This window comes from Sardina pilchardus, chromosome 7 (genome assembly GCF_963854185.1).
Source record: "Sardina pilchardus chromosome 7, fSarPil1.1, whole genome shotgun sequence".
Classification (NCBI taxonomy): domain Eukaryota; kingdom Metazoa; phylum Chordata; class Actinopteri; order Clupeiformes; family Clupeidae; genus Sardina; species Sardina pilchardus.
Genome location: NC_085000.1, coordinates 13,741,903 through 13,755,066, shown reverse-complemented (window position 1 = coordinate 13,755,066; position 13,164 = coordinate 13,741,903). Strand labels below are relative to the sequence as shown.

Below are 13,164 nucleotides of genomic sequence, written 5' to 3'. Positions count from 1 at the left end.
TTTATTATTTCAAATACTCTGTAACACAAAACCGAAACAGACACTGAAATATTTAAACCGCAAACAGAAAGTGCAAGTGTTTTTTTTTTTTTTTTTTTTAAATCTCTTTTAGACACCTGTGTTAACCTTAGCTTATGAATAAAATAAGGATAAAATAAATATTAATTCAAAAAATAAACAAAAAAACAGGTATATGTGTGTGTTTCACACCAAATACAAATATTGTACTCTTAGAACTTATTTAGCCTAAACCTGGCAAACTTTAGGTGCCAAAAAACTTTTGTAAAAGTTTTACATAAATACTGTATGTCAAAAGGCCATGGCTTGAAAGTGGTCAGAGATCAGTCCTACTGTAAATAGAGTATGAACAAAAGTATTTCTGCTTCAATTTGTGCAACACTATGGCCTGTCTTGTTTCTGGGTCATTACAAACAAATGCACATCTTCTTCATGTATCTCCCGTGTAGGATGTCTGGCAACTACTGGTGGAGATTTGTCACCGTACTTGGATCCATCATCTGTTTCAATCAGTGTCGTTGTTTGTCGCAATTAAAAATGACATTATTCATTTTGTCATCAAGTTGCGGGTCGGAATTGGGCCGGGAGTGGCCCGTGGGCGTACGATACACATATCGATACAGCCTTAGACATTACCGTAGATAGCGTCAAGATCAGCAGACTGGTCATAGGACACTGCGTGTTCTGGTGATCTCTGCTTGCGTGTATCCTTCACGTGGGTGACATAGAGATCATTTAATTGGTAAGAGGATACTGTGTCTTTGGGTGACCTCTTCCTGCGTGTGTCTTTGACGTGGGTGGCGTCAGGATCAGCAGACTGGTGAGAGGATACAGCGTGTCTGGGTGATCTCTTCTTGTGCGTATCCTTCACGTGGGTGGCATCAAGACCTGCCGATTGGTCGGAGGATACAGCGTGTCTGGGTGATCTCTTCCTGTGTGTGTCCTTCACGTGGGTGGCATCAAGACCTGCTGATTGGTCGGAGGATACAGCGTGTCTGGGTGATCTCTTCTTGTGCGTATCCTTCACGTGGGTGGCATCAAGACCTGCTGATTGGTCGGAGGATACTGCCGGTTTGGGTGATCTCTTCCTGTGTGTGTCCTTAACGTGGGTGTGTAGAAGGTCAGCAGACTGGTCACAGGGCACGGTGTTTTCCGGTGACCGCCTCTTGCGCTTGTCATGAAGGTGGATGGTCTCAAGTTCTCCTGATTGGTCGGAGGATAAGACGTGTTTCGGTGGCCTCTTCCTGTGTGTATCCTTCACGTGGACGCCATCAAGCTCTGCTGATTGGTTGGAAGATACGGCTTGTTTTGGTGACCTCTTCTTGCGCTGGTCATGAGAGTACATGGTCTCACACTGGACAGAGGAATACACAAGAAAGAGGCAAAATAACATGTTTTAAACACACACACACACAAACACAGAGAATAGGAGGTGTGATGTTCCACTTACGGCTGAGTCTGTGTTGGCTGCAGCTTGGTGAGGTGCCTTTCTCTTTCCTGGTTTAAACACACAAAAGATTCTCAGTCATAAGCCTGACATTGGCAGGTCATAAATATGTTATAACAGATGCCACACACTGATGTGAATATTCATCATTATTTCCTGCTAACAGTGTCATAAACCATCATCAGTAAGCAGACTGGTCACAGAGGACAAAGACAAATACCTTCCACCAGACCCAAGTCAATCTTACGTCTTATTATCATTTGCATAAAGATGAGCATCGGCCAGCTTTTTTAACTCTCAACATTTTTTCAAATGCAGCCCGGAATGCTTTGCGGGCGCGTTAAAGTCGCTTGACGTCACCCATAGGAATAGAGTGGATTGTGACACGACAGAATGTTGTGTAGTACTAGTGAATCACCGCTGTCACACGCTACTGAAGCAATCTGTAGTGATTCACTTTGTCACCCAAGCAGTACTGTTCTTCTGAAGTGATTCACTTTGTGACTCAAGCAGTACTGTTCTTCTGAAGTGATTCACTTTGTGACTCAAGCAGTGCTGTTCTTCTGTAGTGATTCACTTTGTGACCCAAGCAGCACTGTTCTTCTGAAGTGATTCACTTTGTGACCCAAGCAGTACTGTTCTTCTGAAGTGATTCAATTTGTGACTCAAGCAGTACTGTTCTTCTGAAGTGATTCAATTTGTGACTCACCTCGTCTCCATCGGACCAGACCCACTGTGGCAGCACAAAGCACGATGAGCACCGACACACCAACTCCGACTGGAACTAGCACCTCAACGCTGAGAGTAATAAAAAAATAAAAATAAATAAATAAATTGAATTGACCAAAAATACAATCATATACAGTACACACAGTCAAATACAAACTGCTATATCACATGAAATGCCTACTTTTATTTATTTATTTTTTTGTGTGTGTATATATATACAGTATATATATGATATATCTCTATAGGACAGTGAGGGGTGAGACAGGAAGTAGTGAGGACTGAGAGATGGGGTGGGATCGGGAAATGACCGCAGGCTGGACACAAACCTGGGCCCCCGTGGGCACTCAGATGTGGTGTGTGGTATGAGCACTGTAGCCTGTTCAGCCACAGCACTCCCCCATATCTATTCATTTTTAACACAGCTTGTTACTGTAGCTAGCTAAATTAGCATTGCCACAAGCTAGCATCCAGTCATTTTCATGGACAATATCCTGAATATTTAGTAAATGGGGAAATACATACATTCCACGTTGGTCAGTGCTGGGAGTAGCCATGTTTGTGTCTGTGGTTGTCTCAGGAGATTCTGTCGCTGACAAACAGGCAAGTTGAAGACGTTTTCAGAATGTTAGTAGTTTTGTCTTGTGCTAACTGAAACGGTGTAGGATCAATGGCACTGCTTAGTTCTCTAGCTGAAACCAGTCACACTGGTGGTAACCCTAGTGAGTGTGATGGGTTTTTTATATATATTATTTGTTAGGGACCGTGTGCCATTTTTAAAAGGGGAACTAGCTTTGTTTAGTGTAATGTACCTTAAGTTAACAGCTTTGGAGTCATTGGGAGGGTTATATGACTTATTCCGGGTTGAATGATAGCTGTCTCGCTTCCCCCTAGCCTTATAGTGAGCTGCCGGCCTCGGAGTCCAAAAGTCTTGTTGGAGTCTCAGGTCTCGTAAGGTAACAAATTGCTTTACGACACTACACACATACACAGCCCTAGCCATGCTAGGGTGTAAGCGCAATTTTTAAAAATCAGGTTTCTATGGCCAAGCATACTTGACACACTCAGCGAACACATAGTGAGATGAAGCACAGTTAGGTGCCTTGCTCAAGGGCACTCCAGCCGTGGATGTGGGCATGGGAGAGCAGTGCTCAACCACTACCCCTGCCCACATTTTTCCTACTGGTCAGGGATCAAACTGGCAACCCTTTGGTTACAAGCACGATACCCTAACCAGTAGGCCACCATGTGTTTCAGACCGCCAAAATAGGGCCCTACATGGAACCATAACAACCATTCTTGTTCAGCAGGCTCACCTTGTGTTGGTCGGATGCCAGTCACATTGAGATGAACAGGAGTCTGATATCCCCCCATAGTGCACACATACCAGCCTGTGTTCTTCCTCTGCAGGCCACTGAGAGTCACTATAAACTCTCCATCTGTGACATCACTCAGCATCACTGCCATCCCATTCAAAGATCCAGAGTCAAAGTCCCATCCCACACACTCCCCTCCTTGCTGACAGAACTGCCTCTTGGATCCAGGAGGGAAACGGTGCTGGAAGAGGACAGAGGCAGTCCCACTCTCATACCCACTTATCATGGGGTTGAGTACGGACAGCGCTGGACCACCTGTAAAACAAAAGCCCAGCATGACTGAGCAGAGTCTGGGCATGGTGGCTGCTGTTTTTCTGTCCTGTCTGTCACCTATTTATTAATGAATTATTAATAATGGATCATTATTTGGTTTAAAGGGGCCATGAATAGATTTTCTGTAGTTGAAAATGCTCAAATATAACCTAGAAATAACAATAACATGTAATAATAAACAATAATAATTTCAAAACATATCTGCTGATAACGCTACAGTTAACAAGCTAACCAGCCAGTGCCTCAGTCATACAGTATTCAGTACAACACTTATATGTGGGGCTGTATGTCACATCCAGCGATGATCGGATGAGTGCGATTTGCCAACTGGTCATTGTTTGTTCATGTCTAGTTGTCACGGGTACGCTGGCGACTACTCCACTCCGTTCGGCACTGTCTCTGTCTTTTGTAAAGTGCTTTGGGTTGCACTCTGTGCACGTTAAATGCGCTATATAGCTAAATCAATTACTTACTTACTTATCCATAAATAGGCCTATCCCTTTAATATGGAGTGAAGAGAACTTTTAAAATGTAGTATCCCCACAGTTTATACCACTGTTTGTGTTTAAATGCTATGTTACCAGTTGGTTTTCCTGATGAAGGCATAAGCCGAAACGTGAAGGGTAAGCCGAAACGTGTTTACTTTTTGCAAAGAAAAACCAGTTGGTTTTCTAACAAAGATGACAAACAATAACTAGAAGTTATGCTTATCAGGCTACGTAGCCAACTTAGGTGTGCCAGCAGTTATAACTATGCCAATAATGCAAAATATGGTAACCATGTTCCTTATCTAATGTTTGGGGGAAAAGCTTGTATAAAAGTTATTAATATGAAAAGCCATACCAACCTGGTCCAGTAGAAGGCCTACGTTACAAAGTTTGAATGAAGTTTATAAGTTAAACGGATCAAGAGAAATAGCATAATGGAAAAAAGTGGTAAGCGGAATAAAGATAAGAGCCTAGGAAGAACAGTACAGTGCATTTTCATGCACTGTAATTAGATTATCTCAAGAAATATAGCTTGATACCTTCAGATATTGTTATTTTTGTGCAGTCTTTCATTTGTGGTGAGTTTGTTTTGGGTTTAACAGTGCAACAATAGTCACCAGCATCTTCACGTCTGGTGTTCGTCATGTGCACAGTGAAGATTCCGTATGTGATGTCATCAGAAATGGACACACCTGCAGCACACTTAGACAGATCATCTTTCCGACACCAGAGCTTAGTATCATCTTCATGTTCCTTCTCATACAGGCAGGGGATGATGACTGACTGACCCTCCTGTACAGACACAATGCTGATCTTCATGCGGTCTGTGGAAATCATAATACTTTCAGGAACAAATACTTCCAGGTGTTACCATAGAAACTTGTTATGTTGGGTTGGTTACATTTGCATTTGTTTAGCGGACCCTTCTCTCCAAATAGTCAGGGGGCCAATTCTGAAAAGGGCTTCCGTTAAGACTTTTGCGGACATGTTTTGGTACAAGCGGTCAACCTATTTTTTTAGTTAGAAGACACCCATAGGTAAGATATTATGGTGGTTGTCAAGCAAAATGTTTTTTTTTTGACTTGTGCAAGCAATTTCAGGCCAATTTTTTGGTTTCCTGCTCAACATGACATGCCAACGATAAATGTTGAATATCTCCACAACCACAAGGACCATATAGATAAAAATGGTATGGAATGAAAGCTAACACTTGTGGGATGTCTGCTGAAGTGTCAGAATTAACATTTATTGTACAGTATAAGAGACAACAGACCTAGAACATGAAAAAAACAATCTCCGCCTAAAGAGAACCAGTTTTCAAAGTGAATATCAGATTGGAAACATAACATAGCATTCCAAAACCTCTATCAATCAGTACCCCTATCTATGAGAATGAGTCAAGCCAAGTTTAAAGCTTGTAGGGAGAGACAGTGCACTGCTGCACATGTTGTAATACTTTAATGTTATGGCGAAAATGTAGAACTGTAGATGGTGGTCTATGGTGCTATTTGACTTCATTAATGTACCAGGTGACAAATTGTGTTTAATGGACATATCACTATAGTTATCAATTCTACCCAAACATAACTGCCCTCTCAGTTCTTTAGGATTAGAGGTTAGTAACTAGTTAGTAGTAATAACTTTGTAATAGTCGTATGGCAAAGGCATTTTTCCCCATCCAAGCAGTGGTGCTCGGGTATAGGCAGCCAACAGAAGAAGGCACATGAAGGATGGCATGCTTTCCCCCCAGCTTTTAACCACAGAGGTCAGGTGCTTGGAGCTTGGTGAGTACAGGTCAGGTGCTTGGAGTTGACGATTTGTGGATGTGAGGAAAGTGGAAGTCAGTGCAGTACAAGGCAGTGTCGATGTCCCTGACCAGGACTCAGACTGAGCACATGGACATGGTCCCTGGGTACCTTCTGTTGGCTGCCTACCTGAGCACCACTGCTTGGCTGCACTGTAAAACCCGGGAAGTTAACTTAAGTGTATATAAGTCATTCAGCTGAGTTATTTCTATGTGTGTAGTTTGTGTTGGGATAACTTTAAGGAGTCAAGTAAACTACTGTATACTCATTTTATTCACCTAATTTCAACTTGAGTAAAATACAGTCATGGCTGAAAGTGTTGGCACCCATGTTACCCAAGTTGACTAAAAAGAGGAATATAAAATCATCTTTTGGAAATTGATCTTAATGCCTTAAGTCAGGGGTGTCAAACTGATTTTCACCGAGGGCCACATCAGCACAATGGTTGCCCTAAAAGGGCCAGACGTAACTTCTAAAATTTGCAGCACCAGCCGCAAAATCTTAAGCATCGGTAAAACTTCTAAAATCGAGAAGAGCAAAAGGTATCAGCATGACATGTTATTTTTTTTTATCATTGTTATGTTTTGTAAAAACAAAACAAAAACCACTGTCAGTTCCATACAGTTTGACTTTTCAATGAGGGTCACTGGTCAGTCAGGAAGAGATCATGCCATGGATTTTTTTTCTTTTCTTTTTTTTTTTCATATTTCTGAGTTTGTAGATTCGAGTATATTCATTGCACAAGTGAAATACCAGTAACGAAATGCAGTTTTACATCTAGCCAGTGATGCAAACGAGTAGGCTAACTGACATGTCAAAAAGTGCATCCATATGAAATGTGTCACTAGCCTACAACGTTCCATACACATACAGTAGAAGCAAACAGTCCCGGTGGACTTTTCCCAGGTTTTTTAAAGTTGAAAGGTGTTGTGTGGATTCTACGTTGTTAGTTTTAAACTGAAATGAAAATGCAAAGCAACAGGCCGATAACTACAAACGTCTAGCCTACCTCTGCTTGCCTGATCTGAATGCACCTCTTCTCGGTCGGAATAGGCTTACTTTCGCTTTCGACTAAACAATCACTTGCGCGATTAGCAAGGATTTGAAGCTGGATTTTTTGGATAATAGGACTGCACACAATTATACATGCTTTTTAAACGTAGACGTAAACGTATCATGTAGTTTACAACTACCAATTGAAATCAAAGTAACTTACATCGATTCCCCTCTCAAAGAAGCACACGCACTTCAAACAATCATGCGTTTCACAGGCAGGCTACACCGAGCGCGTAATTTAGGCGCTCTGTTCGCTAAAATAGTAGAATACTGGTCTATTTTGTTTTCACACGTACGCAGTGCTATCACATCTAATGTAGCCAGTTCCACTGATCATAGAGGAAGGTGGTTGATGTTGCCTCCCTTTCAGTCTCACATGCATGCATTGTATTGCAGTGTATTGGCTATACGCTAAAACTGTATCGGACCTCATAACCTCTCGCGGGCCACATACTGTATCAGACCCTTTAAGCTCTCGCGGGCCAAATGAAAGGACGTGGCGGGCCGCATCTGGCCCGCGGGCCTTGAGTTTGACACCTATGCCTTAAGTAATAAAAGTAGAACATATCCAACCTTTAAGGACACCAACATTCTATGTGAATGAATAATGTATCATAAATAAATAAATGTATTGGCACCCCTATGTAACCCTATGGGAATTTAACACAAAGGGTTAACATAGGGGCAGGCAGATTTTTAAAGACCACTTATTTCATGGATCCAGGATACTACGCATCCTGATAAAGTTCCCTTGACCTTTGGAACTAAAATAGCCCCACATCATCACACACCCTTCACCACATAGAGATTGGCATGGTGTTTTATTCAGTTGGCCTATTAGCTGGTTTGATTTGCATTGAGCTCAATGAGCATCAAACAGGCTAATAGGCTAACTGAAGAAAACTGAACAAAACACCATGCCAATCTCTAGGTATGGTGAAGGGTGTGTGATGATGTGGGGCAATTTTAGTTCTAAAGACCAATGGAACTTTATCAGGATGCATAGTATCCTGGATCCATGAAATACGTGGCCTTTAAAAATAAAAATCTGCCTGCCTCTATGGTAGTTGAGAACATAGGGTTAACATAGGGGTGCCAATACGTATGACCCCAGTCTTTTAAGGAAGAACATTTATTTATTCATGATACATTATTCATTGCATGGGGTGCCAACACTTTCAGCCATGACTTTATATGCCACTCATTTCAATTAAGTAATCATGGCAAGAAGTATATTCACAATAAGAAATGGCTGACCACACATTACATTTCCCAGAATGTCACTGTCCATAGTATTCTTAACACATTATCACATATTAACCTTGACTGAAATTGAATCTTAAATGCAATAGTTAAACTATATTTACGGCTATACTATAGCTGTTATGTTATTGTGTTATTTACATTGACACCACACACCATCAAGCAGATGACTATCCATAACAGACTTGGCCTGTGGGCTGATTTTAAAATCTTAGATCACTTGTAATGCTTCTGACAGACGTAATATATGATAATCTGAAGATACAGTATATCATGATGGCCAGTACTGCCATGGTGATAAATATTATGTTTCACTACCATCATTCTGCAAAAAATCCTGAAATCTTTACTCCTGAAGCTCATATCCTGTCCATAAGAGGGGTAATATAGTTACTCAATGTAAACATGCATAATGTGTCTGTATCTCCCCAAGAGACAATACAGACAGACAATAGGAGGCTCAATCACACCATTGGGATACTCAACTTTGTGATACTTTCAAGTGACTATAGGTCAAAGTCAAATTGGGAAACGCAATCAACTTTGCATTAGGCCAAGAAAAAGTGAACATCAAAATGTTCTTTATATTTTGAGAATGGGCTTCTCCTTAATGGTATATCTGACCATATTCTGAAAATCATCAACACAATATTTTTGCCCATCACCTGGTAAACAGTGAGAAGCCACAATTAACAGCTAAGAGAACAAATACTTATTAGAAAATCAAAGAAGCATTTACCCATAATCCATAGAAAATGATAGCTCACACATTGAGTACATTGCATTTTTTTGTGTGTAGGCCTACATAATTCTTACTTGTCATGACAATTCACTCAAGTTGTTATTAGGTGAATAAAATTAGTGTAGTTTACTTGACTCCTTTAAGTTATCCCAACACAAAATGCAATACATACTGTACAATATACTAATAACTCCAGTTGAATGACTTATTTACACAGATAACAGATAAGTTAGCTTCCCAGGCTTTACAGTATACTCAAATAATTTGAGTTCAGCTAACTTCCCGGGTTTTACAGGGGAAAAACATACCTTTGCCATACGACTATAACAAAGTTGTTATTGCTAACTAGTTACTAACCCCTAACCCTAAAGTAGTGAGAGAGCAGTTATGTTTGGATTGAATGAATAACTATAGTAATATGTCCATTAAATATCATTTGTGTCACAGCCTGGTATATTAATGAAGTTAAATAGCACTATACACCACCATCTACAGTTTTACATTTTCACTGTAACATTTGAATATTATAACTTGTGCAGCATTGCATGTCTCTCCCTACAAGCTTTTAACTTCGTCTTCACAACCACCCTGATATCTTACCTATTTGTGTCTTCTAACAAAAAAAAAAATAGGGTGACACTGACAGCTTGAACCAAAACATGTCTGCAAAAGTCTTAACGGAAGCCCTTTTCAGAATTGGCCCCCTGACACAACAGTGGCCCTTGTGGTGTGATACTCTTGTGGTATTTATTGATCATTATTTTGTAATGATCATGCTTGCACACAAGTTGGATTATATTGCACATTTGCCCAAAATTACAGTAGGTAACATGAAAGAAAAAGGAAGCACTTTGGGGGAAAATCCGCTTTTTCCATTTTTAAGAATATAGTGTTAAAATGGACAAAATAAAATTTTCTAAGCTGACAACCTGTCTAGAACTCATGTTGAGGGGTTAAATATCAATACTGGATAGGTTGTATGCTTGTACCAAAAAGTGTCCGACAAAGTTTTAATATCAGTTTTGGCCCCCTGACTAAAAGAAACTTTTATCACAGAACAACAATAACTGGAGCAATAGCACTACACACTAATACACACACTGTCTGCCTGTTTGTCTGTCCTGTCCATCAACCTATTTTGTCAGAAGGGGATAACCTCATCTAGATCAATGGTTCTTAATTGGCTTTGGGTTCACAAAGTCACGACCAGTGAGATGTGGTCTGGGGACAAACATTCATTTTCTCACATTTGAGGCATGGTTTACGAATGTCCAGGTCCGTTTATTGGGCGCCACAGAGATCTATCAAATGTCTCTGTGCAGCTCATACTATTGCCAGTCGTATCAATTAGCCATACCAGATGACATATGTAGAGCGTTTTAATACTTCATAATAACATTTGATAAATCAACCTTACATTTTTCAGTAATGACAGGTGTGTAGATTTGAACAAACGCTGGTTTGGTTTGGTTCTTAAGACAAACGTCTGCAGCAGAGACGAGCATCTCACACCCATGAGTGCGCACACACACACACACACACACACTCACATACACACATACACACGTCTGCAGCAGAGATAAGCACCTCGTCATCGTCAGCCAGCAACACCATCAACCCCCACCCTCTCCCACTTCACACACACACTCACCAAGAACACCCTCTAACACACAAACTACATGTTTCTCAGAGAAGCTAAAAAAGATTTACACCTTCACCCTGTCAGCTTAGCCACACAGCCCTGCTATCACATAGGAAAATGTACACACACACACACACACACACACACACACACACACACACACACACACACACACACACACACACATACACTACCCAGTCAACAAGTGTTGCTGGTGTGGTGAGCTGTAGCAGTTTAACCACACAGCCCTGCATAAATGGCCACATGCACACACACACACACACACACACACATACAGATGCATACAAAGCTCTGCTATCAGATACACACAGCCCTATACTATCACATACACAAATGCACACACACACACACACACACACACACACAAAGCTCTGATATCATTTACTTTACTGATATGAGTATGTACCGAGTAAGTACATACTGCATGATAGTAGGCCTTCATATTCAGTATGAGTACCGTAAGTAAGTACATACTGCATGTAGGAAGCGGGAGAATTATACGTCTGTATGCGGATCCCAAAAGAATTGTGCGTCAGACTCTGAGTTTCTGCAGCTATACACACGACCAACAATCCTACAACATCCATCAGGTGAAAAATGAGTCTTCTTACCTGAGAGTCGACAGTGGAGGAAGAGAGAGAACAAAACCAGCTGACGAAAAGCCATGAGGGAGTGTGTGAGGAGACGGAGTCAACACACACACAGAACAGCAAGAGGACGAGAGACTGAGAGGACGGTTGTCTTTATGTCCTTCCTGAATGGGTGAATGTTAACGCCTTTGATGATGCGTCTAGTGGTCACCTCTCAGTCAGCGAGCATTTATCTGTGTGTTTGTGTGTGTGCGTGTGTGTGTGTGCAATATAAGTGCCAATTAAAATATTTGAACGAGACCCTGAGACATTTTTCACTCAGAACTACTACAGTACACTCAGCCACAAACGGATCAGCCATTGCCTAGTTCCATGTAAAATAGTATATATCACTTTATTAGTGAGTAATACGAGTATTGTTAGTGAGTAATAGAGTATTGTTAGTGAGCAATATTGTGACAGAATAATTAGAGTATTGTTAGTGAGTAAGAGTATTGTTAGTGACTAATAGAGTACTGATGAGGGAGGGAGCCTCAGTGTGTTAACTACTGCTGATCCTCTGTGTGTGTGTGTGTATGGGTGTGTGAATACTTTTGAACTTCTGGGTGTGTGTGTGTGAATACTTCTGATCCCGTGTGTGTGTGTGTGCGTATGAGAAAGAGAGAGACTGAGAGCAAGGTGGATAAGGGCCAATGTGTTTTGAGGATAATTCATCTGACTGGCTATCCCAGCATGCTCTCTGATGGTGTGTGTGAGAGAGAGAGAGAGAGGGGTGCAAGATGATTCATGTCTCAGGCTATACCATGCATGCTTTCTGATGAGGTGTGTGTGTGAGAGAGAGAGAGGTGCATGATCATTCATGTCCCGGGCTATACCAGCGTATTTTCTGACGAGGTGTGTGTGTGTGTGTGTGTGTGTGAGATAGAGAGAGAGAGAGAGAGAGAGGGGTGCATAATAATTCATCTCCTGAGCTACACCAGCATGCTCTCTAACAGGAAGTGAGGAGTGTTACCCACACAGCAGTGCATCTGACCTCTGACCTTTGTGAGGGTAGGGGGCTTTAACCACAGACCCTAACGGAACAGAGATGCAGTGTTAGAACCACAGACCAAAACAGAACAGAGATGCCGTGTTAGAACATCAGGTGTAAACATAACAGAGACACACTGTTAGAACATCAGGTATAAACAGAACAGAGAACACACTGTTAGAACATCAGGTCCAAACAGATCAGAGAACACACAATGCAAACAGAAAGGAGATATGATGTGAGAACACGTGAATTGAAGATTGATAGAACAACTAACACACATGACTACGTTCACAGGTCAGAACAACAGGTTTAAAGCACACACACTGAAACATGGAAACGCTTAAAGCTGCCGTCGGCAGCATTTTTTTAGTCATATTAGCTTGAACTGTCATGGGATTCCGGAAGTAGACTATTAAATAGGCTGTTTAGGAAAAATCGCGAATTCTCTAGCTCCCTCTCAAGCCTGTAATCGTGCTCGGAAAAATCGAACGCTCCCGGTTTTGTTTAAGCAATCACGTTAGGGGGGAGGAATCGCTACCTGTCAGTCACAGCTTGTGCACGCTGCTATCCAACCGCTGCTACTCTGCTGCTCACGTAAACAACCTCGTCTACAGAGGGGGAGGGGTTTGGGGGGCAGTTTGGAGCTTGGAGAGGTTGGGGGAGGGATCTGAAAGTTGTATCAGT

General features: G+C 41.5%; 1 protein-coding gene across 4 annotated transcripts; it reads right to left on the bottom strand.

The window, feature by feature from the left end:
- On the bottom strand, positions 1–11,556 carry LOC134088253 (protein IWS1 homolog). 4 transcript variants are annotated; one of them, XM_062542175.1, is made up of 7 exons: positions 11,469–11,556; positions 4,868–5,152; positions 3,508–3,822; positions 2,717–2,783; positions 2,175–2,263; positions 1,469–1,515; positions 1–1,372 (listed from the first exon to the last, which is right to left on the bottom strand). In XM_062542175.1, exons 1-7 carry the CDS (start codon positions 11,521–11,523, stop codon positions 644–646), a joined length of 1,587 nt encoding a protein of 528 aa, XP_062398159.1. In that variant the 5' UTR covers positions 11,524–11,556; the 3' UTR covers positions 1–643. The 4 variants fall into 4 exon arrangements, with proteins under 4 accessions (XP_062398159.1, XP_062398160.1, XP_062398161.1 ...); XM_062542176.1 differs by having other exon boundaries at positions 2,717–2,777; XM_062542177.1 differs by having other exon boundaries at positions 5,021–5,152.
- Positions 11,557–13,164: the final 1,608 nt, after the last annotated feature.